The sequence below is a fragment of the Squalius cephalus genome (genome assembly GCF_949319135.1).
Source record: "Squalius cephalus genome assembly, chromosome: 5".
NCBI classification, from domain to species: domain Eukaryota; kingdom Metazoa; phylum Chordata; class Actinopteri; order Cypriniformes; family Leuciscidae; genus Squalius; species Squalius cephalus.
Window position 1 is genome coordinate 39,386,648 of NC_137126.1, and position 22,501 is coordinate 39,409,148.

The 22,501-nt window shown below is 39.2% G+C and overlaps 1 protein-coding gene across 1 annotated transcript; it reads right to left on the bottom strand.

Moving 5' to 3' along the window:
- Positions 1–18: 18 nt before the first annotated feature.
- Positions 19–21,644, bottom strand: svopa (SV2 related protein a). Its single transcript, XM_079873112.1, has 16 exons — positions 21,313–21,644; positions 16,412–16,572; positions 14,620–14,705; positions 13,174–13,272; positions 12,928–12,999; positions 12,708–12,832; positions 5,523–5,586; positions 5,121–5,246; positions 4,857–4,985; positions 4,077–4,150; positions 3,781–3,857; positions 3,456–3,560; positions 3,244–3,355; positions 2,988–3,069; positions 1,827–1,916; positions 19–1,248 (listed from the first exon to the last, which is right to left on the bottom strand). Exons 1-16 carry the CDS (start codon positions 21,345–21,347, stop codon positions 1,036–1,038), a joined length of 1,650 nt encoding a protein of 549 aa, XP_079729238.1. The 5' UTR covers positions 21,348–21,644; the 3' UTR covers positions 19–1,035.
- Between the last annotated feature and the right edge of the window lie 857 nt (positions 21,645–22,501).

The following is a 22,501-nucleotide window of genomic DNA, read 5'->3' on the forward strand; positions in this document are numbered from 1 at the left end:
ACCGAATATATCATTGAGAAGTCGAGCTGAAGAAACAAAGACAGTATGACAGTAATAAAAAATATACTTGATCTACAGACCTGTTCAGATGAAAGCCACTTGCTATTGTTTTATTGTTACTGAGCTGTATCTTAGGATTCAGTAACCTTTGATATGCCAGATTATAAGGGAACAACTGGAGTTTTGTACATGAATGAGAATTTTACATGAGTGATTGCAGTTGGCAGCCAGTGAGAGGACAAAGAGAGGTGCTGAGTGGTACAAAATGAAGACTTTGATGCCCACTAGATAACGTCACTGGTGTCAGCGAAAGTCTAACACTATCAATGGCTAACATTTAACCAACTTAAAGTATGGTATATGGTTGAGAGAGAAAAAGGAAGATAACAGAGACCACAAACTGGTGCAATGTCTGATTTATAGCAGCATACGGTCTCTGCTTCGATGAATAGATAAAAGTTGTCATGACCTCCCCAATGGAATGCTGGGAGTGGAGTGTAAGGCCCTCTTAAAGAAATACAAAATTAAATAAATCTTTCTACTCGCTCTCATACTAAACCTGTCACAAACACACATACCCTTGTGCTATCTTTCAACTTCAAGACTTCAGGACTTTGAAAGTTCAAATCTTTCGTTCTTCTCCTAAACACCCCCAAATGCTCTTCAAATCCTTTGAACATATGAGAGTGATGATGGTTTTCATGTGATAAACTGCATAATGCAATTATAGATATATTTTCAACCCATTTACTGTTGTATTACCTGAAAATGAGGCAAAAGGGGACTATTATGTGATGGAAATCTATTCCCCTGTATTTTTCTGGTCCGGAGGATCATAAAGAGAAACCTTGTAACCTTTGGTGGGGGAACGTGTCATTAATGGACTGATTTAAATCAAAACCAAGCAGTCCTTAAAACAATTAAAACTGCGATTCCTTTGTGGACACACATTTTATTTTACAGATAATATTCCCCACTTCCATCTAAGATCAATTTCTTCTACAAAGTCTTTCCAAACCCCTCTGTGGTGTTCCCTCAGTCCTGTGATCCAGAGCTTGAATGTGGAATCCCTCCCGGGCTGTGGTCTGAGGCCCGTCCCATCATCTCCTGACCCCACTCTCTGTGACTGGACTCCTGGAGGCCCCGTCCTGTGGTCTCTATGGGCAGTGCACAGGAAGCAATAGCAGCCAGCAAACAGCAGCAACAGTACACTGACAGAGTCAGATACACTGATGATTCCAGCATCACCTTCAGGAAGGAAGCAGAGATGGATAGAATATGTCAAAGAATCTCACATTCACATTGGGGTTAGTAAGATTCTTTTACCGTTTTGAAGGAAGTTTCTTATGCTCACCAAGCCTGCATTTACTTGATACAGTGTAAAAACAGTAATAGTGTGAAATATTATTACAATAAAAATTCCTGTGATGGCAAAGCTGGTGTCACATGATCCTTCAGAAATCATTATAATAAGCTGGCTATAGTTTTCTTCATACACTTAGAATAATATTAAGTAAACATTTACACACATATGCACACTTAGGGAATGAGACTCTGTTTTTTCTTCTCTCTTTTTTTAGGTCAAATTTCTGTTGAGAATCTCTTTGAACTGTTGTTGTTCGTAGAGTTAGTTTTTGCGAGCTGGACTCCCAAATCATGTTGCCCACATGAGCAGCACAGATCAACATATCATAGCAGGTGCCCTAACTGATTTACAATAAATTAAGACAAAGTAAAGAAAGTAAGTATAATGGATCTCCAACATTAGGGTTAGAGTATTCTGTATTTTTAAGTCTTTTATCATTTTCTAGATAATGTTTCCACACCTGTGCCACAAATGGTGTGATGAGAGCTCCAACTCGGGCCATCCCACTACTGGTGCCCAAACCCAGTGCCCTCGTCGCTGTGGGATACACCTGTAAAAGACACCAAGAGAAAGATAACCATTATCTTCTCATTTAAAATTTAACTATTACTTAACCACTGAGTGAATGGATTTACATGATCTACATGGATTCATTATTTCCCTAAAGTTTCTTCAGCATGATTTTATGCTTTAAACACTTTCAAACCCAGTTAAATATCCCAGACAAAGATTAATGTAGTTAAGAAAAGTGTCACAGTGTCTGGTTTGTGTTCCCTGGGTCACCACTAGATGTCTCCTTCCCCACGGTGTCTGTCACATTCTGAACTACATTTCCCACGATCCTTGTTTCTTCATTGCACTCAGCTGTCCCTTGTCACTAATCATTGCACTCAGCCAATTCCCCATTAGCATTGTCATTTCCCTGTGTATATAACCATGTCTGTTTTAGTATGTGTCATGGAGTCCTTGTTATGTATCACGCCACTTCTGAGTTCTGTTATTGTCTGTTGTTTTGTTCCTGTTTATGTTTGATTGCTACCCTGGTTTTGACCTCTGCCTGGACTGGATTTGAGTAACGGATTTCCCTTAATAAATATTCATACTGCACTTGGATCTTCTCTCTATTTCCTACGTGTGGATCGTGACAAAAAGTCCTTCAGATAATATGCAGTCAAGTTACTATGTAACTACGCAATAAAATGACCTCAATGACAGTAATGTCAAAGTCAACATACAGACACTGTGTGTAATATTCAACCATCCAATCATTTATCTGGAGATGAACTCCAGTAGTTTATGAAAAGACGTAGGATGACAAAGTGGCCTGTTTTATTTCAGGTGAGTTGTTGCAATTGCTGCCAAGTGGTGGGAGTGAGACAGGAATTGGACGTTTCCCAAGGTCAAAATCCTACTCTAGTGCAGCTGTTGCCTTGAGAGAAACATTTAACACCACATTGACAGTCTACAGGCTTTACTCTCCTTACAATTTATCTGCCAAGAGTGTCACATTTTGCTGTGTTTCTATTTCACATTCTTTTGACATGGCAAAGAAGGATAGAGCTTTGCCTTTGAGCCTCAGTTCTTCCAAGAAATAGAAATGATATATTAACTGAGTTCTCACCTCAGGAGTATACACATATGCAGCCTGGAAACCTCCAGCGATGAAGGCCCTCGCAATGAATATAAATACTGTCAAAGAAGTCCTGCAATAAAGGGAATAGTTAGGCTATATGGCATAATGTATCAAAGATGTCACATTAGAAAGAAATACTAGTCTGATTTTCCATGACATGTAGATGTAGATGTATGTTCACATTTGAGATTAACACAGGCTCGAGTGCTCTAGAAAAATGTCCATAATGGTTGTGCTTTCTGACCTTCCCACACAGCCGTAGAGCGGCACAATGCAGAGGGAGAAGACAAAGAAACACAGTGCCATAGTCTTCCTCCTTCCTAAGCGATCAATTGCCCACAGGGTCACCAGCAGGCCTGTGATGCATCGATCAATACGTTCATCACATTTTCTTTTTTGCCTGCCATACGTTACTTAAAAATGAGATGTTAATGCTGTTATAATTCAAAAATTTACCTGGAAACTCAGAAAGTGTGGTCCATAGAAGGTCTTTGTAATCATCTGAATTCAGATATTTGCACTCCAAACTACATCCTGGGTCCCTTTTTCTGCCCTTCCCCCCTAGGGAGTGTTACACGACCAATATATGCATACAGAATACATTGGTTGTATTTAGTTAGTTTTCTACCACACTATAGTTTGAAATGTATTACACAGACTGATTTATACTGATATAGTATATACAGTTATATTAAATATGGTTTTCTATTCCATACTTGGCCTTTACATTCTCACTGTGCTGCTCCAGTCTGTTTTAAAACACACAATATCTGTCACTCACCACCACAGGCGCCTCCCTCCTGGAAAAGCTCGGTGGTCAGCAAAACCACACCATAATATGAGAATGCGTTAGAGAACCTGCAACAGGAAGCGCATAATAATGTAATAAATGCAAGCAGCAAGAACTAAACATTGTGAAATATTTGAGTAAAATTAAAAGATTAAAATAAAAGAGTGAGATCAGACAAATCTCAAGGAACAAAAAGTCCTTTTAAGGATTAGTGGACATCTACATTCGTGATTTAATGACTGTTTACACAGTAATTTATGGGAATCAGTATTGTAGGACTCTTTTACCATATGAACCAGAGCAGAACAGTAGTCCAGCGCAACGGTGGAGAGAAAAGATCCCGAAGTTTTCCCCTGTCCTCCTAAACACAGAAAACAACAATTATACTCAAAATAAGGAGAGATGACATATAAATAACAATATTTATCACTATAAATTGTGTAAACATTTTTTGTATATATTTTTAAAATGTCATTTATTTCTGTGATGGCAATGCTGAATTTTTAGCATCATTACTCCAGTCTTCAGTGTCACATGATACTTGATTTGCTGCTCAAGAAAAATTTCTTATAATTATCAATGTTGAAAACAGTTAATATTTTTGTGGAAACAATGATGCATTTTTTTTCAGGATTCCTTGAAGTATAGATAGTTGTAAAAGTGTAATAGTATATATAACAGTATAATAGTTCTGTATAGACAAAAACATGAACACATGTGTGGTTTAAGGTGTTTTTTTTTTAAATTTAGAATAATTTTATGTACAAACATGTTAATGAATCATAATTTATGCATGAAAACATTTAAACACATATCCAGTTGTCTATTCCTTCTCTTTTTTTAATCATATTTTTGGTAGGAAACTCTTTCAATTATTGTTGTTTGTAGAGATAGTTTTTGCGAGCTGGACTCAAAATCATATTGCCCACCTGAGCACATGGGCAATCATATCCTGCCACAGATTCAACAGCATTGTATTATAGGAAGTGTTTAACTGTTTTCCATTAAAGAAAGCCATATTGATATACATAAAGTAATATACAAATATATATTAACTAGTACCTTACCTGTCTGGCCACTATGAGTTTTCCCAGTGGCATTGGGACATTATTCTCTGTAGCAATGCGTTTGAGTGTGTTCAAAGCCTTCTCCTGATTTCCTGTCAGGACGTCGTAACGAGCACTTTCTGGCAGCCACTGATGATGTGCATTTGACATTTAGTTTACTCTATTGTTCAGACAATATATTGCTCACACCACAAAAAAAAATTAACTTTTCATATCTAGCTCTAAGAGAGAGAACCAACTGATATTTGAGAACTTCATACTTACAAAGCAAAAAAAAGCAAAAATGAAGAGTGGAATAGTGGAGAGGGCCAGCAGCCAGCGCCAGCCCCAAGTTGGCATCACCAAAATAGCCAGCAGAACTTCAAATACTGTACCCAAAGCCCAGAATATCTACAGCAGATCAGAGGGAAAGAGATTTTTAGACTAAATCCACAAGTTATCCTAGTTATGATGTTTTGGTTCAACTTATAACTGAAACAGTTTAATATAATAGAATAGAATAGAATAGAATAGAATAGAATAGAATAGAATAGCATAGCATAGCATAGCATAGCATAGAATAGAATAGAATAGAATAGAATAGAATAGAATAGAATAGAATAGAAAAGAAAAGAAAAGAAAAGAAAAGAAAAGAAAAGAAAAGAAAAGAATAGAATAGAATATTACCTCTATCAACAGAATGCAAGTGGCTCGGGACCGCATAGGGAGAAACTCAGCATACAATGTTACTCTTAGAGGAGAAAGCAAATGTTTCTGTAAGTCTCTAAATATTTAATGATGTTGTTAGATAAAAGTGGCACATTCAGATTAATCACAGTAAAAAATTAAAAAATACTGGAGAACCTACAGTTTACAGTTTTTCTTGATTGCTTTTGAACTAAAATATCAAAACCATAACGCCATTTATCAAAAAGCAAACCCATTTCCCTAAACTATAAAAACTATTCCCCTTTTTTGACACATGAGTCATGTGAGTCATCCCATTTTCAATGGAAAAGTGCCCAAGCAACAATCGCTAGGCAAGATTGTCCAGCAACATTACTCAAAAAATTGCCCTGTGTATCATCACCTTAAGAGTCAAAATTGATCACACACCAATCAGAACCTTCAATAGATGGATAAAAGGGCCAGAGTCAGTTCATTCAGTTTTGGACCAATGGATCCAGAAAGACATGAAGGAAGAGGTCGAGGACACTGGAGTGGAGGAGGAGGTGGAGGAGGAAGGTGAAGGGCAAGGGCAAGAGCAAAGAGACAAGTCTCGGATGAAATTTGTGCCACTCTAGTTGCCCATGTCTTTGTCCATGGTATGACTATGAGGGAGGCTGGGCTACGAGGAAGGCCAAATTTGAGTTGCTTCACCGTTGCCTCGATCATAAGAACCTTCCGGGACAAAAACAGGTAGATGTGTTACAGTTACAGTAATCAGTACTTAAATTTTTCTAGGACACCGAGACGATGAAATGGAAGAAGACTGCCAAATATTTCAGTTGATGCGTGCCAGCGGGGAACAGGCATGCAAGAGGATTTTACCCCCATTGCCTGGCTAGGGCCAATATAGCCTGTGATGTGGACAAGATTCTCTGGCTGACCCAGACCAAAGACGGGATGCTGAGGCGGAATCATTTTTGTTTTTTTTGTGTGTGTTGTACTGTGTAGTACATGAATGAATAAAAATGTTCCAATGTATCCATTGGTTATGTCTTTTGTGTTCATCATGTGAAAAGGTTTGTGAGGGGGGTAACCACAAGCAACATAACTTCCAGTTTTGGAAATGTTGTTTTGAATTTATTGCACCAGTGTGTAAGACTATGTTGTAGTGTGTGTGTTTGTGAGGGCTTGTGTGTGTTGTCTGAGGGCATAGTTGTTGTTTTTTCAGCAAGAGTGAATGGTTTTGAGTGTAGAGCTTCATTTTGACCTGAAAATTGCATGTTTGGGGAACTGGGTGAGACGTTATGGATTTGTGTTTACTGTTTTGAGAATACGAGGCATAGTTTCAAGAAATGTGTTTAAGCAATCGAAAAACTGTAAATGAAGCTTAAATGTTAGGTTAACATCTTACAAATCTCCTTATCATAATTCAATAAATGGTTGTACACTACCATTTAAAAGTTTGGGGTCAGTAGAATTGATAGGATGTAGATAGAAATTGCTACTTTTATTTAGCAAGGATGCATTAAATTAATCAAAAGTGAAAGTAAAGACTGGTTCTTTCTATTCATCAAAAAAATCCTTAAAGAAAATGTATCATGGTTTCCACAGAAATATTAAGCAGTTAAAACAATCTTTAACATTGCTAATAATAAGAAATGCTTCTTGAGCATCAAATCTGCATATTATAATGATTTCTGAAGGATCATGTGACACTGAAGACTGGAGTAATGATGCTGAAAATCAGCTTTGACATCACAGCAATACATTTTAAATACATATAAATAGAAAACAGTTATTTTAAATTGTAATTATATTTCACAATATTGCTGTTTTTGTAAGATACTGGAGACAATAAAGACAGCGAGTGTGACTACACGATAACTGCTTTACTGAAGAACACGGAACCTCAACCTGTTGCTGGTGTCCACACAAAGGAACTGGCCCAGCCAACGTAACAGCGCGCTCTAGCGGCAAAAAAATACATTACATCTCCCCTTCTTCAGCTTATTTGTGGGGATATCATAGATAGCAGACTAAATAACTGAAGGTTTCTTAAGCAAATTTAAAGGTGCACTAAGCGATGTCACGCGTTTTTTAGGCCAAAACATCCAGCAAACATCTCCTCAGTATCCGCTAGCTGCCTATCCCCTGAACACACTGTAAAAAAACGCGGTCTCTGTAGACAGCCCAGGCTCCACAAATGGCAAGAAAAACAAACTGGCCCAGCCTTGGCCACGAAACATAACAAACAGTGTTCCAGCCAATAACCAGCAAGAAGGATTTGGGGGTGGGGGTGGGGGTTAGTGCGCGTGCACATGAAGGGGGGTGTGGGGAGTGGAGGAGAGAGAAGCATGAAGAGGGAAGTTAGCTAGAGGAGAGATGTCCTAACAATGACTAACGTTAAAATTGTATATTCTTGAGAATTTTGATATGGCCGACAGACGACCAAAGAGACGACGTTCCGATGAACAAATAACAAAGAATAGGGAAAAGGAGAAAGAACGCGAAGTCCCGAATTTACATCGGAAAAGCGTTCAAAAGGTGGCGAGAACTCCGCCGGCCGAAGGGCTTCCAATCCGACATTCAGGTGGCTCTGTTTTTGCTGGACAGGTGGGTAAATCCAGTTTGTTTTTTCGAAATGGTTCATGACTGTTTCAGGAAGCGCGGAAGGGGACGGGATGAGGAGGAAGTAGGGTCGAGCTAGCCTCTGTTTTGTTTGACAATACTTCGATCGTCAACAAGAAGTGACGTCACCCAACATCACTTAGCATCTTTAAAGGCAAAAATAAACAATCCTCAAGGTACCTTCCAACTTATTAATGACATTATACAAAAGCACCATACTTGACATATTTCTTTAACTATTCAGGAGCAACTTGAGATCATTACCAACTACTGAAAGCTATAAACAAACAGTTAGGCCAACTGGATTGTTTCACTACTGGACTCATCTGACTCCTGGCAGGTAGCAACTACAAATTCAGTCTTTCAGGGGGTTTAACCACTCTGCCATGCTTAGTGGTGTAGGCAGAGAGGGCTATGGTTGACCCACATTCGGGGTTCCTTGGCAGGTGATGCTGAAGTCCCAACTAGGGGAGGAATCAGTTCCTCTTGTTCTGGAAGGACATCAGGCAACTCCTCCCAAGGCTCATCTTGCATGAGGTGACGGGACTGATTCGCTCTTGCAGTGCTTTTGTGAAGGTGCTGACAGTTCTGGTGGAACTCCATGTCACCAGAGTTGACGTTGTAAGACCTGGGTGTGCTGCTATGTTGCTGGATGACAACAGCTGGAGACAACTTGAAGTGGCCGGGGTAGGGTTGCATTCTGACTTCTTCACCTGGCACCAGCGCAGGGCGAGTGTGCATCGTCCTGCCTTTGTCGTAGTAGTACTTCTGGGAAGCTTTGAACCTATTGAGCAGGTGTCTGTCTTTCAAATAGTTGTAGGCCTTTTGGACAAGCAGTTGTTGAGCTGCAGGAAGTTTGTTTCTGGGTCTTCTGCCCATGAGCAGCTGCGTTGGGAACAACTCTACTGTCTCTAGCGGGGTTGTTCTGTAGTCCAGCAATGCCAAATGTCTGTCTGGAGCTTTGTTCCAAAGTCTTTTCACTGTTTGTACTACACACTCGGCCTCTCCATTTGAGTGAGGTGTGTGAGGTGATGATGTATGATGTGATATGCCATAGCTCTCACTAAAGTCTCTGAACTCCTCTGACGCATACTGGGGCCCATTGTCTGTTCGTAGGACAGTAGGAATCCCTTGACGACTGAACCGTGATTTCAGTATTTCAATGGCAGTACGGCTTCGCTGATCTTTAAGCTCGTCCTCTTAAATGTATTTTGAAAAGTAATCCACGAGAAGAATGAAGTGCTTGCCATCAAATTCAAAGATATCAGAGGCCACTTGCTCAAATGGCAGTTCTGGGGTTTCAGTTGGCTTTAGAGGCAATCTTGGTAGTTTGTTTTGGAACTTGGCACATTTGCTGCAATTCTTCACTACCTCCTCTATCTCTGCACTCATGCCCGGCCAGTAGAGCACTTCACGCACTCTCTGCTTGCTTTCACAATCCCTAAATGAGACTGGTGTATGAGTTTTAAAATGTGCTGTTTCATAGTGGGTGGTATTACTATACGCAGCCCTTTGTACAAAACTCCATCACATATGGTCAGTTGACTTTTCGAGTCCCAATATGGCTGAACAGTAGTTGGGGCATCTCTCCTGTGCTCCGGCCAACCTTGCTGGATGATGTGTTGTAAGGAGCTCGTACTTCTCTTCACTTACAGCTACATAGTTCAGCATGGATACACATTCCAAATGTTCCAATTCTGAGGTATTGTGTGACAGTTGCGCCCTGGATAGTGTGTCAGGCAGCTCCATATCCTTTCCTTTCCTGTACCTGACAGTCAAATCATACCATTGGATGCGCAGGCGCATCCACTGTATGCGCATGGGGGTGGAAAGCAGTGATTTCTTAAAAATGTCCTCCAGTGGTTTGTGGTCATTATAAACAGTGACTGACTTTCCAAAGATATAGTGATGAAATTTTGTGCATGCATGGACGATAGAAAGCACCTCCTTTTCTATCTGTGCATAGCCGGTCTCAGCGTCGGTCAGAGACTTAGAGGAGAACGCAACAGGGTGAGTGTCCTGCAAGAGCACTGCTGCTTGCATCACAGAAAATTTCAACTGGCTCTGATGGGTCGTAGTACTTCAGTACGGGGGGTGTAAACACAGTTCTTTGAGCCTTGCAAAGGCTCTTTTCTGAGCCGGTTGACACGCAAACTCCACATTGCTTTTCAGGAGCTGACGCAGCAGTGCATCTTCCTCGCTGAGATTCGGTATGAATTTTGACAAACAAGTCACAAACCTCAAAAAACGGCAAACCCCAGGTTCAGGCATGCCCCTGACTGCTTGGACCTTGGCTGGGTCCGGCTTCAGGCCGTCTGCAGTCAGTAAATGGCCAATATATGGGACTTGGCTCTGCTGAATGTGACACTTATTGAAATTAAGCTTTAAGTTGTAGCTTGTTGGTCTCTCGATGACTTTGTGTAGGATTTCATCGTGCATCTTTCACAGTGGGGGTCGCAATCAAGATGTCATCCATAATGACCACTGCTCCCATAATGCCCTCTAGCATGCCATCCATGATCTGCTGATAGATCTCGGGGGCACATTTTATTCCAAACGGTAGCCTCACCACCTAAACCTACCAATGGGTGTGTTGAAGGTTGTAAGGAATGATGATTCTTCATCTAACTCAATCTGGAGGAATCCCGACTTGGCATCGAGGACTGAGAATATTCGTGCTCGAGGCATAGATGACACGACTTCTTCAACGGTGCGCATGGGGTAATATTTTCTCTTGATTACTTTATTTAAATTGCTGGGATCTATACAAATTCTTAACTTGTCTCCCCGAGAGACCGCTACCATTGAACTGACCCATTCAGTGGGCTGCTCAACCTTTTTTACATAGCCATTTTCCTCCATTTCATGCAGTTTCTGGACAATCTGTCCCTTGAGTGCAGCTGGCTGTCTGCGCACGGGGTGGACAACACCTTTAGCATTGGGCTATTTTGATTGTGTACCACCCTGGTAGAGTCCCTGTGGTGTTAGCTCAGGAAAGTCACAAAGGCCTTGAGGAACAATGTCTTGTTCGAGAATGCCCTCCACAGGCGAGTCAGCCTTAGCTTCAGCAGCATTTTGTACGGAGTTCAGCCTTGGTATCAAACCTAAAGTTTCAGCCGTGGCTCCGCTGAGCACACTTTCCAGTGCAATATCCACAATTTCAAACTCTGCATCGGTGGCACACTGTTTGTAGTGCACTGATAAATCTATGGCAGCGACTGGTTTGAGCTTATGATTAGAGTAGGAGCGCAACAGCTTGTTAGAACGCTTCAATTCACCAGTGTGCACGAGTTGCTGGTAGCTGTCAAGAGTCAAAGTGTTACACTTGGCTCCAGTATCTACCTTGAACTGGACTCTCTGCGAAAGTATCATCAAATGCACAGACCATTTGTCCACAGTTAATGCAGCTGCTGGAAGCACAACATCTGTTAGGCTAATGTTCAGTATTTCATCATCAGTCTCCTCCAGCGCCTCTACATTCAGTGTGTGGACAGCACGTTTATGGCACACTGCCATCCAGTGGTTGGGTCAGTGGCAGTAAGAGCACGTTGAGCCCTTGGCTGGGCACTTGCCCTCAATCCATTTGTGATTGGAATGTTTACCGCAGCTAGCACAGAAAGCTGGGGGCTTTGACTGAGTGAATTTGCGATCTGGATAGCGAGTTTTCCTGCTTTGGCCAGAAGGCTTAGGTTGAACACTTGCTGCTACAGTGGACACCTGAGAGCATGTAACATCATCTCAGACTATTTTCAATTGTTTCTGAGACATCTCATATTGCTGAGGGATTTCAATGGCCTTGGCTAGCGTTAATTCCTCTCCTTTGTCTAGTAGTCTTTCTTGCACTCGTTTTTCACGCAGGTCTGCGATAATTGCGTCAATCAGCATGTCTTCAGGGTCGGCATATGCGCAATCCATTAACAGTATCCGTAAATCTTTAACGAAATGGTCAAAGCTCTCGCTTCTCACTCACGTCTTGTTCCCTCTGCTTGACACAATGGCGAGCTATCCTCTTGTTCTTCCTTGGTCTGATATATTTCTCAAACTTCTCTAGCACTTTTTCGGGATCCTCTTTCTCACCTTCAGCCCAGGTGAGCGTTTCTCTGCCTGGTCCGCCTATCCACGTACCCAGCCAGCCGGCTTGCTGCTTTGCAGTTAGTTCAGATAGTGGTCCATCAAAAACGAACGTAACATGGCTCCGAAAACGGTCGAATTCCTGATATAAATCTGCAGCCTCCCAGTCAATCTTCGGGTGCTCAAACTGCGGGGTAGCCATGCTACACTTCTGACACCATGTAAGATACTGGAGACAATAAAGACAGCGAGTGTGACTGCAAGATAACTGCTTTACTGAAGAACACGGAACCTCGACCTGTTGCTGGTGTCCACACAAAGGAACTGGCCCAGCCAACGTAACAGCGCGCTCTAGCGGCAACGCAATACATTACAGTTTTTACAGTTTTTTTGTTTTTCAAAATAAATGCAGCCTTGGTGAGCATAAATGGCTTTCAAAAACTTTAAAAAGTATTACTGACTTTTGAACGGTTGTGTATGTATTTAGATTTGTGTCACACTTACGATTGGGGAGCCCCTCCAATACCGAAGCCCACCAGAGCTCTGAGGAACAGGATCCATCCGTATATAGGTGCAAATGCACTGAGGAGGCCATAGAACAGGGTCCACAATACACTCATCTTCAAACCCTACCACAAACACACACAGGGTTATATAATTAACATTTGTCCAGCTATATCCTTGGACATGCACATACTGCTCTTTCATTTATGAACATACTCACTGTTTTTCTCCCATATTTATCAGATATGTTCCCCCATAATGAAGAACTGATCATCATTCCAATAAATACAACCTGTTTCAGAGAAGGGGAGAAACACAGTTATTCATAACAATGTGGTTAATCAGGAAAACACATTCAGGAGCAGCTGATGCAAAGCCTAACAGAATAAGAAAACCAGTCCTACTGCCAAATTATCTAAAAAGCAAGAGAGGATTCATTATTGACTAAAGGAGTAGTGTACAGTACCGAAGTTAGCAGTGCCACCTGCCAGCTGGGCAGTGCCCACTCACAGTGCAGTTGAGGGGCCAATATACTGAGAATCATCATCTCCATGGCGTCGGCCATCTGCACATAAATAAAATCATCGGAAATATGGAAATAAATATAGCAACAACTAATTCTGACAACACAATTGGTAGGTAAGCTGAAAATGACACTGTCTTTCTAGAATCCAAGGTCAACTGATTATAATAGTGTGCAACAGTCAGGTTCCGGAAGTAAAAACTCCATTCATTTTCTCCATAGGGAAATAGATTTTTAACGATAACTTACAAACCTTTAAAAGCAGACCTACTGTTAACTACAAAGTAGTTAACCCAAGGTATTTACTTCTGCTGTAGCCGTCAGCCAGCATTATTTCAACTTATTTTTAAAACAATCGCGTTTAACAGCAGAATTTGTGGTGAAAACTACCTTACCTGTGATGCTGTACAGAAAATTACACCATTCAGAGAGTTGCCAAATTCAAACAGCACCAAAATAGCTCTTTAGCTCCACCTACTCCCATGAAGCACTGCGAATGACCTAATCGAGTCGATCTCCCTATGCTCACAAAATACTTGAGTATTTGTATATATGTGCATATATTGCAATAAACTTAAAATATATTGTTTTTATATATATAATTAACATTTGTTAATAAGTAGTTTTATATTTCTCCATTGTTTTTAATCCAATTAGTGTTTGCAATGCCTCATGGGATTGTAGTTCTTTCTGTCACTAAAGCAGTTAAGTACACAGTCTTTTGCCTTTGTATTTTTGTCTGATTTTCAATAGTTTGCTTCAAATCATAGTTTGTTGTTGATTAGCTTGGTTCATGGTAGTCTCGCATAGCCAGACCTTCAACGGACGGCAGAAGGACCGCCCAAGAGGATGTTTGACAATATAATGTTGATGTCCATACAATAACAGACCAGCTGTATCTAATAAATTATTCATTCATGGATGTTGTGCAAGTTTACTGCAACAATGGTCCTGCGAACTTCACGTACTTTTGAAAATCCAGCGTTTAGTTCATCCTGGTAAGCGCTCATTGTCACAGTATTAAACACAATGGCTTTCTTCTTCCATGAGGGGTTTTGGCATCACGGCATTTGTTTCCAGGCGGACCAATAAAGAACGCGACACACACGTCTCCCAGCCGGATATCCTGTAGAATTCAACCAATCAGATTGCGACTTCGAAACTCCTGAAGTGTTTCCAGAAAAGTGTGCCATATGCATCAGACGTTCAGCCAACGGTTCGTAGAGGTGACGTCTGAGGCTGAGACTAGGTTCATGGCTATAACGCTTAAAAAATACTTCCGGAACCAGTGCCTCTGAAGAATTGGACGAGCCCTGTTGCACTCTATTATACAGTGTTGTGAGGGTACAACAGTTATTCCCTCTCTACATTTCGTTTAAGTATTGTTACCCATGAAAGTCCAGTCAGGATGGACAGTTTCCACTGGAATGTCCCAAAGCCAATGGCTTCCACTGCATCCTCAACCATGAAGGTATCTGTTGAAAGAGTAACATATGGAGAGTAGTTTAGCCTTAAAGATGTTCAGTGAGCTGTCTGATAATGCAAATCCACTATCCTTTGTAGGAGGCATTAACATGCTCACAAAAGTGTTATTTATAAACTATTATAGTATTTATTAATATTGTGAATCAGCTTTTATTTTTGTATATACAATTTTAATTTAGTTTTAGCATTTCCTATGTGCATTTGTCATTTATTAGTTTAGTTTTCTATTTAGATTTAGTTTATTTTTATATCAGTTTTAATCATTTTAGTTCTTCAATTTAAACTTTTATTTCAGATCAAGGAAAACATCTTGGAGCGCTGCTTGCTGGAAGGACCTTTGTTAAGTAGTCTCAGAAGGTAGCCTGGGTGCCAGCCCGAACCCCGCCCACAATATTTTTTGGTCGGGAAGTTCGGTCTGGACTCGCTCCGTTGAGGAGCTATTATGCCCGAACAAAAATTGTTCGGACCAATCAAATTGTCAGGGCGGGCTTTATACGATGATGGACAGATGAGCAACGGTAACGTAATCACCTACGTCACCAAAGAGTGCTTGATTTGAATTAGTTTACAACAAAGACGAGTGCAGCTGGAGAATTGAGATTTCACGAGTTCACATTTACAAATAAGTCAGATAGAATAAATGCATATATAAGATTTCACGAGTTCACACAAATAAGTCAGATAGATTAAATGCGTATATGACGTGCTGTCCGAGGGCTGTGGGCTCGGTAGCCATACTCCCCCGTGTTCCTGGTTGTGAGAGAACAAGACAAGAGTGAGGATTCGGGGTGGTGGAGGGATGCTGAAAAACTGTCAAGGAGTGTTAGGTAAGTTGACAGAGTGAATATGCTTCCTCATGCTGATATAGGGTAACGTTAGACATGGTATTGTTTGATGACAAGTTGATATTGGATTGATTATTTGTACGTGCTTCTCCCGAACTTTGTTTATGAAACATCATGTGTAGATTCCGCCATCGCGTCTGTTATAGAAGATATCCACAGCGCATTCATATTAAAAGAGGAACAGAGAGCCGCGACATTTTGTTGGTTGAAAATATGAATGAAGAACATGCGTCATTTACTCCGTTGCTCTGATTGGTTGTAGGTCTATCCAATTGAGTGCAGAGGTTTTTTTTTTCCTGGTTCGGTTGAGACACGCCCCATAATCAAATCTCTATGGAGCAGTCTCAGACTCACATTCTGACTAGAATATGAGTATGACGAAGTCAGGCTACTCAGAAGGTGCTCTTTGGTTGGGTTTCAAACTTGTATTTATAGAAAAAGAGATCCAAGGCACTTCTTCTGGTTCAAAAAAAGTTTAAAAGCCTGTATTCAAATCATGGCTCAATCTAGAAACATTAAAAATAACTAAAACACTACACACTGATGCATTTCAGCCATTCAGCCTTCCTCAGTGTTTCCATTTTTGTTTATTTCAGTTAGTTGCCAAGGCAATGTTTCTCATTTACATTTAAACTTTTTCATCTAATATTAATATTTCATTTCAGCTTTATTGCATTGACAAAAACTATTTTTAATAGTTTTAATTTACAAGAACAAACCCAGATCAAAATCTCCATAAAAAAAGAAAAGAAAAAAACATATTTAGAAAGAAAAGATGTGCTTTTTCTTACAAAAATGTTACAAAAAACATAGCTAGTGATCAAAAAGCTCTATTAATTGGCTAATCATACCATCAGTGGGGTTGGCAAATTCCCGAGGCACCGGAGCACCATCGGCCAAGGAAACAGACTCCATATCCGTCCGTCCTCCCTCCACCTGCAAAGCCTCTTCCCTGCTGCCATACTCATCCTCTGAGCGAGCGCTTTCACCTGTACGCCGAAATTTCACCACTCTGTCAGAGAGACGAACAGGCAAGCAGAAAATCAGGTACAGTATCAATCAGGTAATTCTGTAGTATTTGCATTCGGCTGCGACCCATTGACTAAAACAACCGGTAAGGGGAGGATTGATAAATGAAATATATATATAATGAAATATCCTTTATATTTTTGCAGTGGCTGTTTTCAAAAAACATGAAGAAAGATCACATAATGATGCCTGGCATCTTAATCACAGGTCTAGCAATGCCTATGCATGATATAGCAGCAACCCACACACCATGCAGCATATATACGCTATTTATTGTAAAGTGGCCGGGCAAATTAGATCATTTGACAGAACAAGCATCTTTATATGGAATACAGATGCAATGTGTAGGACAGAATGATGCACATAACAAGAGACTGTTGCCAAGGAACTTCCTGCTTGTGCAATCCCTCTTCTGGTGTTCTAGAAAAAAAAGCTTGAGAAAAAGCCAGCATGATGTGTGAAGAGACAGTGGAGTGATGTTTGAAGCTGTGACTCACAACCGTCAGCCTTTATAGGGCACCTGGATGACAGGCATCTTCTCACTGAATGAAAACCGCTGTTTAAAAACAAGAGTGACAGACGCTCTAGCGATAGTCAGGGGATTTTACTTTACAAATATCTCGGCGGTTAGACAGATTGGACCAGGGAGCAGTAAGTAAGAGGAGCACACAGATATCCCATGGTCTGATAACTGTAATTGCAGGGCTCACAGCGACACTATGAGCAATAAAGCCTTCATGTGCAGACAGGCGGTGTAATTAAACAGACGACCTCTCCACGCTCAGCAGAGACAAAAAGTACATCGAGACTCGAGAGCATTCAAAAAACACAAAACTAGGATGAAGATATAAATCATCAATGACAGAACAGACCTGAGCTCCATTAATGACTGCAAGCATAAAGAAAATGCTAAGAATGAAGGATGATTGTTACGATTATTTCCATAAAGCATGGAAAAAGCCAAGCTGAAACAAGCTCTATATCAGCAATTAAGAGCGCTGCCATCATGATTCCTGCACACCATCAGATGGCGACCGGGCCTACTGCCAAGCATCAGAAGCACAGGAATAACATCAGCTTTAGAAGGCAGAATATTCAAAACTCTTATGAATCAGTGGAGAGATATTTACTGCAACACAGATGAATGAAAGAATGAATGACATTGGCATTTATATAGTGCTTTACTATGTGCTACTGTACACCCAAAGCACTTTACAATCATATCAGGGGGTCTCCCCTCAACCACCACCAGTGTGCAGCGTCCACATGGATGAAGCGACGGCAGCCACAGAGCAACGGCTCACCACACGCCAGCTAAAGGTGGAGGGGAGAGAGAGTGGTAGAGCCAGTTCAAAGGATGGGGATTATAGGAGGCTGTGATTGATAAAGAGGGAATTTAATTTGGCCAGGACACCGGGGTTCCACTCCTACTCTTTACGAGAAGTGCCATGGGATTTTTAATGACCACAGAGAGTCAGGATCCAGGTTTAACGTCTCATCCGAAAGATGATCATAAAAAGGTTAAAGCCCAATGACACACAAGGGCAAATTTGTATTTATTTGTAACTTGTACTGTCTTGTTAAGATGCCACTGATGCATTGGGTGATCATCAAGACCAAGATATGTTGTTGTTCAGGATTGACCTCATTCCATTTCAAAACAAATAAGCCGCATCTCCATTACCCTTCAAATTGCGCAAATTGAAATTGCGAATTGAAAATACGCTTAATGGAAACACAAAAACTCCCATTTATCGCAAAAAAGTTTTTACGCTCGCATGAGGTGGTTTTTCAGGCAATTCGAAAAAGAAATATTTCGCTAAACTGCAATGGAAACAGTTTTTGTGCATTTACAGGTCACCTGACGTAAATAAAATACTGGATTCTAAACCTCAAATAAATGCCACAATCAAGACCTCGAAGCAGAAATGAGGGAGAAACACCAGAAACACCTCATAGGTGCCGCTCTCAAGTATAAGGGTCTTTCCTTATCATTATTGATCTTTGATTAATAATAATGGCCAGTGCAGTGGCTGGGATATAGTACATAAACTTATCAACGTCCGTTGCTGTGATTTTTGGAATGACTTTACTTATCGCGAGAGGAAAAAATTAAGTTTTAGTCGCATAACATCGGTTAATGGAAACGCCGTCATTTCGCAAAAGTTTTTTGTCGACATTTAGAAAAAAATCGCAAAAGTTTTGCGCAAATCTGTAATGGAAACGCGACTTTATGCTGTGCTGTAAATATGTTTGTAAATTCAAAAGAAAAATGTTACAATAAAAAGCTGATTACTTAAAAGGTGAAAATTACATTAGATTTAAAACATCTAGGTGTTGTTAGGACATTTTAGATGGATTTTTTTTTTTTAAATCACTACTTCACTGAAAAAAAGGGGACTCCATTCGAATTCTATAGTGATAAAAAAATTCACACTTGTGTTGTTCGCAGTCAGAAATTACCACCATAGGAAATTAATTGGAAATACAAAAAAATATTTAAAAAGAGAGCAATTTTGGTGGGGGGTACAATCTACAAATCAGCCCAATTGCAGAAAAAAGCACACAGCAGTGACGGGGTGAAAATATCAAAAAATATCTAAAATATCAAGAGTGCAAAATACCATACCCCATACCCCACCCTCAAACATAATTTGAACTGGTTTAACTGCAACACAAAGCAAGTTTTTGCAAATGAGGAAAATAAAATCAATAATTCAGCCACAATGCAGTAAAAAAAAAAAAAAAAAAAAAAAAGCAGCAAGGAAGGGGTTACACTCTAAAACATCAAGAGTACAAAACATACACTCAAACACTCATTCACTTACACACTCTCACAGACACACACAACACACTATTATACATGCATAAATGAACTGGTGTTGCTGTAACAATATGGCAAAATTGAGCCAGAAGACTCAAATAAGAGGCTGAAATCAAATCAGATCCAGACTGATTAAGCTCTGATAAAGAATTCCTTCTCAGTTTGTTACATTTTTATTGAATTTTGATGTTTTAACAAAATGTCTTTCTCTGCGTTCAGGTTTGACTGTGGTAAAATTATTGGAAAAAATGACACTTCAAATCAACATATCAAACAAAAAATATCTAAACCTTGACAAAAAGCAGTCTTTGAGAATGTCTAAATATATATCCAAATCCACAGCCTAATAAAAGTATATATAACTATAGAATATATAAGCCTCTTTATATAGAGCTAAATAGGAATCTAGTGGTTATGCCATGGCATTAAAGATGTTTTCCTTATTTTACTCCCATCAGATGACACTAATCTGCCTTCAAAAATTGGATTTTAAATGCCTTGTTTCTATTTTAACATGAAATACAGCTTTAATTTAAGGGTTTTCTGTTAGAACTGTGTCATGTAAGCGGCCCCTAAGTTAATAACTAATGATCTTTGCAACGGAAGTGAATCAATCAAAACTAACTTTAGCTGGACAATAACTTTATTCTAGAGCTGCTGTAAAGCCAAAACAATCTCTGTTACTTTAATTTCCTATCACTGTAAAGCTGCTTTGAAACAATCTATATTGTTAAAAGCGCTATATAAATGAAGGTGACTTGACTTGACTTGACTTTAATTGAAAAATAAAAAAATAATTTTTTTTATTATTTTCAAATGGAAAATGATCATAATTATTGCATAAATATTAATTTGTAACATAAAATGCTCTCAAAATACACAATAAAAATATATTACATTGATTTTACTGAAAATAAACAAAGTTACATTTTAGGTGTTCGCTCACTTTTGACTGAAACAACACAAGTGTGACTCCAAAATAAACAATACCGGAGGGTTTACAGACAATAAATGTAATTTTAGTGGAAATACTGTAATACAAAATATAAAAAATAAATTAAAAAAAGAGATGGGTTTTGGAAGCAAAAAGAATGTATTACCATAGGCTATATGTAATTTATAAAAAAAAAATAAAAAAAAATATGATGAAAATAACATTACATTTAACAGGAAAATACAGTATAGTTAAAATATTAATAATGTATTTTATAATAGCTTTTTATATATTTTTATTGTAAAATTAAGAAGGGTTTTTCTTCAGTGCATATTAACCTTGGGTTAACATGTTTTTTAACCCTGCCACATTTGTAAAGGGCTAAGCACTGTATTTAACCCTGGGTTAAGAAGCCCTGTCCCAGAAATAATTTAAAATGCGAACAATCTGAAAAGTCACAGACAGGATTTTCATTTTCTAAAAAGCCAATCAAATTAATCTGAATAGCTCTCAAAGTGATATAGGCATACATTGAGATCTGTGAGCAGAATGAGTGTCTATATCAATAAAACACATGTAAATAACCATTGTGTTATTCAATGGAAGGAGTCATGACATGTAAAAATGCAAATGAACCAAAAGACGAGGAAAATGGTCTTTGCAACACAAGGTTACTGCTTTAACATGTACAAATAAGCTGTTTAATCTACTTGAGCTGTTTACCGAACATGCACCTCTGCCAATTCATAAATCCCAAATGTGCGTATCCATATTCTACATCAAACAGCATTATGTAAGCATTGATTTTTATTTTATTTTTAAAGTTGCATAAATATCAATGTCACGTTGTTTACGGCACATTCTAGTCGCTGTAGGTCACTAAAAGCTTAAATGAACGGAAGAGTGTTTGCATGATGGCTCAGGTCGCGTGCGGATGAAAGAAAAAGGATGAAAAGAACACTCACGGGAGCTGCCTTAACTGAAACAAATCATCGTCCATTATCGGTCTGTTCGTCGGGCTGACGGAGTCTTTGTCTCGTCGCCGTTACATTGCTGTCGAGTCGAGTCGAGTCTGATTTCAGCACCACAGGCGTGAGGACCGTGAAGAGCTCAGAGAGGGGCGGTGTTGTGCGGAGCTGCCATGATTCCTGCGCCTGTCGTGTCGCTCCTGCTGGATCTCTGCAAAGGCTGGAACGCCCGTGTCATACCAAAGCACCAGCAGGGAACTGTGAATATGTTCCGGAGATGATGAATCAAGACAATACACGTTTCCATCCATGTATACCATTGATCATATAGCCTATCATTCCCCCATTCATTCATGTTATTTTTTATTTTATTATTATTTAGCCTATATAGATTATTACACTGGCCTATGTTTCCAAAATGTGAAGTAAATTCAAATCATATTTTAAATATTCAATGAGACAAAAATGTCTGTAGGCTAATGGTTAATAAATTGCATTGAAGCATTTAAAACTATATTTATTTAGGCTTGCTAGTGCACAAGGTCATGGCACTGTTTGCCATTAATAGATTTGATTACCGAAGACCTACCGACAAATCGAACAAAATATTAGATAACGTGACAAAAGGTACTCACTTGTCCTTGAAAGGATGATGTAATTTTAACAAGGCATATGATGGTAAGACTTGATGCATAACAAAGATTAGATTTAACAGACAATAAATGTAATTTTGCTGTAAATACTGTAATAAAAAAAGGAAAAAACATTTTAAAAGAAAAATTGGTTTTGGAAGCAAAAAAATAAATAATTAAAAAATAAAATATTATGATGAAAATAATATTACTAGATAATTTATGTGGTTCAGATAAAAATATTTTGAGTTTCTGTTGATTAAACAAACCTTCATTGTATCAACTAAATGTTTTAATTAACCTAAAATTGTAAGGCAACCAGATTACTTATTTTTAAGTTAAACCAACAATATTTTTTACAGTGAAGACAATACATATAGTTTTACAGTATAGTCAAAATATTAAGATTGTATATTTATAATAGCTTTTTATATTTTTATTGTAAAATTAAGAGTCTTCAGTGTTGTCTTTACTTATCCATAATTAGATGTAGCCTACAAAATCAAGTTAACAGATCTAAGAACTATCGACAAATCTAACAAAATCTCAGATAA

Coding starts and splice junctions, on each gene's coding strand:
- svopa (XM_079873112.1), bottom strand. CDS start 21,347: ATGGACGATGATTTGTTTCAGTTAAGGCAGCTCCC. Junction 14,706..16,411: donor ATTTGCCAACCCCACTGATG/GTATGATTAGCC, acceptor CTCTTTCAACAG/ATACCTTCATGGTTGAGGAT. Junction 12,833..12,927: donor ATAAATATGGGAGAAAAACA/GTGAGTATGTTC, acceptor TGTTTGTGGTAG/GGTTTGAAGATGAGTGTATT.